Here is a 5,022-nt window from a genome sequence, read left to right on the forward strand (position 1 = left end):
ATCTAGATTTCGAGAATGGATATTCAATTCATAAAATATATAAAATGTAGATTAAATTGATATCCAGATCTAATAAAATGGATTTTAAATGAATTGGATTTTTTATAAAATGAATATTAAATGGATTGGATCATAGAAGAATGGATTGAACGATAAAAATTGGATTTTTTTTTCCACCCTTACTATATTTCAGTTGAAACGTTGGTTTTGGATCTTAACGGGAGAGTTATTCATTTAACAGTGATTCAACTTTCATTAGGTTTTTATTTATTTTCCTTTATTTGTAACATATAGTTAATTTAACATTTATTTTTTTATTAATGTCTAGGATTTATTTCAAATCAAAGTCAACTAAAGTTATATCTGACAATATTGTCATGATTTATTTTTGTATTAATGTATTAAAATTCATTAACAAAAACCATTATTAATTCTATGTTTTTTTTATGAATATTGGTAGGAGTTATTTTTGTAAAATAAAATAAGTTATGTAATTTTAAAATTTGTATTAGTAATTAAGTTACCTCAACTAAAGTTAATATGACTGTGTTTTTAGAATACAAGTTAAAGATTTTTTTTTCCGAACGTCAATGAAGATTATTTTTAGTTGATAATATTGAGAGATTATATTTAATAGTAATTAAAATTTCAAAAAGTTTTAATTATATTATTTAAATAAAGTTTTTAGAAAATAAAACAATAAAAAGTGAATTAAATTCAGTATGTTTTAATCCTCTTAAAAATGTGAATTCATCTTTTGGATAAATTCAAAGATATATTTATACCTATGTTTTAAAAAAGATACTTGTTTTATTGTCCACATTTTTTCTTCCAAATTTTTTCTTTTAAATATTTTTTTAAATTAAAATAATTATTTTACCAATTTTATCCTTCAACTAACATTTTTTTAAATTTAATGGTTTTTTTTTTCAATTTGACTACTTTTTTTATACTTTTTAGAAAATTTTAATTAAAAAATCATCTATAAAATAACTAATTTTTTTTATAATTAATGTATAAAAAATTATTTTTGTTTAATTTTATGATTATAATAATAAAAGTATTATTATAAATTTTATTATGTTTTAGTAAACACATGCATGTGTTTTTACTGGTATTTATAATTACCATTCATTGAGTAACAAGTACAACTGTGAGAATATATTGTATCCAAGGGATAAGGGGATTAAAATTAATTTTTCTTACAAGAATATAGGTACAACTATTTTCTTTTTTAAGAGTGAGCACAAAAGCATCCATTATTTCCTTTTTTATTTCAAAAAGTTCTTATCCTTTAATTTAACAACTTTGTTAAAAATTTAAATTAGCCCAAATAGTTTTATAAACAGAAACTAGAGGAGTAATAATTATGGCTTTATTTTTTTTATAAAAATGTGTCAGTTAATGAAAGATGTTTTTGAAAAGAAAATAATTAATGTTATTTTACATTTTAAAATAATATGTACATACAATAAAAGAATTCCTTTAAGGAAAAGAAAATGTATATAGATAATTTGAAAATTTAATTACAACATTGTCGGCACTAAAACATTTGGGCCTTGGGCCTAACAGTTAATGGTTTATGTTGGATCAGTTAATTGAAAAGATCATGTTTATTCTAACATTACTACACAGGTATTACTTTATTCACCCGCACAATTATTAACTGCATCTCCACATTGATTTTAAAAGACTAAACTACATTTGCCCCCGTCCCTACCGTTGCTTTCATCATCACGAGAAAATCTCATTTCGAAAACTCATTTTAAAAGACATTCTGCGGGATAAGGAAAGGTTGTTTCGAAAATCCTATTTCGAAAAACTCTTGAAATTTTGTTATGAAAATTTCGTTTTGGAAATATTATTTCAAAACTTCTGAAAAAGTTGTTCCAAAATTCAGAACATAGAATTTGATAGTCAGATAAAATGATTATTTTGAAAATTTGGGAGGCGCGTGAAGAAATTGTGGAGGTGGAAGAAGTAAAAGCCTACTATACAACTCAATAATCGATATGGGGTAGCCTATTAATTAAGATAGTTGTTGTGCGGTAATCTCCAACTAACTACTAACTACTGATATCGGTTGTCATAATTTAAATATATTATGATAAAAACATTTTTCTTTATTGTTTTTAATCTTAAAACAGTTTAATAGTGTATTTTTCATCTTCCATAAAAAGTAGCATGTCACGTGGCTATAAAAAAGTTCTTTAGAGTCAACTAGAAATCCACTTAGAGGAGCAAAATTCGTTGTTGAAGCTAATCGAATCGAAAACCAAAAAGAAATTGCTTTCAGTGATCATTAAACATGGAAAGTTGCAAGCTGGCAAAAAGGTCTAAGGCGTTTTGAAAACAAGTAGTCTTAGCTGAAAACTCAAGTTCCACTCGTGACTGTAGCCACCATAATTCATCACCTATGTGACAACAATTATACTGTTGTTGAAAATTAAAAGCATGCATCAACCCAAGGAAACATACCTGTTTTCACTTTTCGCTTTTTTCGTCTCTTTCTAATTCTCCATACAGAGGTTTGGGCGGCGGAAATAACTTCTGTTTGCATCTCCTCCATTCACCTCGCTCCTCTCTTTTGCACTTCTCATCTCATCACATGCCTCATGCACCTTTATAACTATACAATCATTCAATTATTCAATCTCAGTTTAAATGCCACCTAAAAGTTGACATGCAAAACCCAAAACCTAAAAATCTCTAATTTCTATTTACTTTTCAGTTTGGAAGTAAATTTTTAACGGCTATAAAAAGCCTTCATGCAAGTCTCACTGCATATCGACATCAACATAGAAAAAAAGGTTGATTATTTTCACCCAATGGCAGTTCCCTTAGGTTTTGTTGGCACCATGGTGATACTTTTTAGTGTGGTTCTCTTATCTGGGGTCATTGTCCCAGGTGTTGAGGCTAAGCCAAGGGCTTTCTTTGTGTTTGGAGATTCACTTGTTGACAGTGGCAACAACAATTACTTGGCCACCACTGCACGAGCTGATTCTCCTCCTTATGGCATTGATTATCCATCTCGCAAACCAACTGGTCGTTTTTCCAATGGCCGCAACATCCCTGATCTTATCAGTTAAGTATCATTGCACAATGTATGTTTTGTCATCGCTGGCTTATGGTTTCAGATCATAGTTGAAGCTTTTGAATGTTTTTGTTTAAGCATGCACTTCGGTTAGTAACATGTTTTGTTGATTATTATCAGGTGAAGGAATGGGTGGTGAATCCGTGTTGCCATATTTGAGTCCACAGCTAAAAGGTGACAATCTTCTGAATGGAGCCAATTTCGCTTCCGCCGGAATAGGCATTCTTAACGACACTGGAGCTCAGTTTGTAAGTCTGTTGTTGTCTTGTTGGCATAGTAATCATGGTCGAGTTACGTACGATGAGTGTAAAATTTGTTGTATAAATTGTTGAACACTGCATTAATTTTGCAGCTGAACATAATCAGAATGTATAGACAGTTGGACTACTTTGAAGAATACCAGCAACGAGTGTCCATTCTCATTGGAGTAGGACGAGCAAAGAAACTTGTGAACCAAGCATTGGTCCTCATCACTGTCGGTGGCAACGATTTCGTGAACAATTACTACTTGGTACCTTATTCTGCAAGGTCTCGAGAGTTTTCGCTACAGGATTATGTCAAATATCTCATTGTGGAGTACCGTAAACTCTTGATGGTAATCAAATCATTCTCGTATATGTATATCAATTGACACACAATGTTATGCAAGTTAGATTAATTTGTCGGAAATTATTGCAGAGGCTATATGATCTGGGAGCTCGAAGAGTGCTCGTGACAGGAACTGGACCAATGGGTTGTGTTCCAGCAGAACTAGCCATGCGTGGAACCAATGGAGGATGTTCTGCTGAACTTCAAAGAGCTGCATCACTCTACAACCCTCAACTACAACACATGATACAAGGACTCAACAAGAAAATTGGCAAAGACGTTTTTATCGCTGCAAATACAGCACGGATGCACAATGATTTCGTAAATAACCCTGCAGCATATGGTACTTGATTATTACTACATATATACAAGAAAAACTCTTATATTAATTGTTCTATGCATGTCAAATTCTATAATGTTGTTGTTGGGCAGGTTTTACTACATCAAGAATTGCTTGTTGTGGGCAAGGACCGTACAACGGGATTGGGTTATGCACACCACTCTCGAACTTATGCCCAAACAGAAACTTGCATGCGTTTTGGGATCCATTCCATCCAACAGAAAAGGCTAACAGAATCATCGTGGAGCAGATTATGTCGGGTTCTAAACGATACATGAAACCAATGAACCTCAGCACCATCCTAGCATTGGATGCTACAAAATGATAACACTTATGATGTCTTCTTTGTGATTGGAATTGTTTTAAACTTGTATCGATTATCAGGTGTTTTTGTTTTGTGTGTGCGACTGTCACAGTCTTTAGAGTTGTTATTTCGCGAACAAATTATTCATCAATTAAATAATTTACTCACAATCTTCTTTTCTTATTTTTTTTTCCCTAAATCTTCCTTTTATATAATTTAAACGTCACTCTGCATCTTATAAACTTGAGGACACTAACAGAAAACCCAATAACATGCATTGAGAAATTGTAATTCAGGTGCTAAGTTATTTGAATCGAGAAATTGTGCTTTTACCATTTTCTTAAGGAAAGCACGTGGGAAAGGACAAAGAGAAAATTGGTTTGATAATAACATTTCTTGGTTAGGGAAAGAGAAAATAAGATTTTGTTTTAGGAATAAAGGTGGCTAAGTGAGGTCTCTCTTCTTGAAAAGTATCAAGGTTATATGCAAATTCTCTTTCCAAGGATGTAACAATAGGGGAAATGGATTTTTGCATCTATAAGTCATGGGAATGGAAATTGGAATGGCAAAGAGAATCATTCGAATGGGTGAAATCACAAGTTGATGTAATGAATGAGTTGAGCAAGAGTACAATAGATATGAGGAGGGAAGTCGTAGGTTTGGAAAGATAGTAAAACTAACATTTAAACAATGAAA

General features: G+C 31.3%; 1 protein-coding gene across 1 annotated transcript; it reads left to right on the forward strand.

The window, feature by feature from the left end:
- The first annotated feature begins 2,769 nt into the window (after window positions 1–2,769).
- Window positions 2,770–4,496, forward strand: LOC114188916 (GDSL esterase/lipase At5g18430-like). The gene is made up of 5 exons (XM_028077586.2): window positions 2,770–3,084; window positions 3,215–3,342; window positions 3,447–3,689; window positions 3,773–4,025; window positions 4,115–4,496. The coding sequence occupies exons 1-5, from the start codon at window positions 2,829–2,831 to the stop codon at window positions 4,345–4,347; spliced, it is 1,113 nt and encodes a 370-aa protein (XP_027933387.1). The 5' UTR covers window positions 2,770–2,828; the 3' UTR covers window positions 4,348–4,496.
- Window positions 4,497–5,022: the final 526 nt, after the last annotated feature.

The sequence above is a fragment of the Vigna unguiculata genome, chromosome 6, assembly GCF_037176805.1.
Source record: "Vigna unguiculata cultivar grain cowpea cultivar isolate G323 ecotype 2 chromosome 6, ASM3717680v1, whole genome shotgun sequence".
NCBI classification, from domain to species: Eukaryota; Viridiplantae; Streptophyta; class Magnoliopsida; order Fabales; family Fabaceae; genus Vigna; species Vigna unguiculata.

What these genes read in the sequence shown, in the direction of transcription:
- LOC114188916 (XM_028077586.2), top strand. Translation starts at nt 2,829, where the DNA reads ATGGCAGTTCCCTTAGGTTTTGTTGGCACCATGGTGATACTTTTTAGT. An exon ending in AGTACCGTAAACTCTTGATG is followed by an intron (nt 3,690 to 3,772) that starts GTAATCAAATCA and finishes AAATTATTGCAG; the next exon opens with AGGCTATATGATCTGGGAGC. An exon ending in AAATAACCCTGCAGCATATG is followed by an intron (nt 4,026 to 4,114) that starts GTACTTGATTAT and finishes GTTGTTGGGCAG; the next exon opens with GTTTTACTACATCAAGAATT.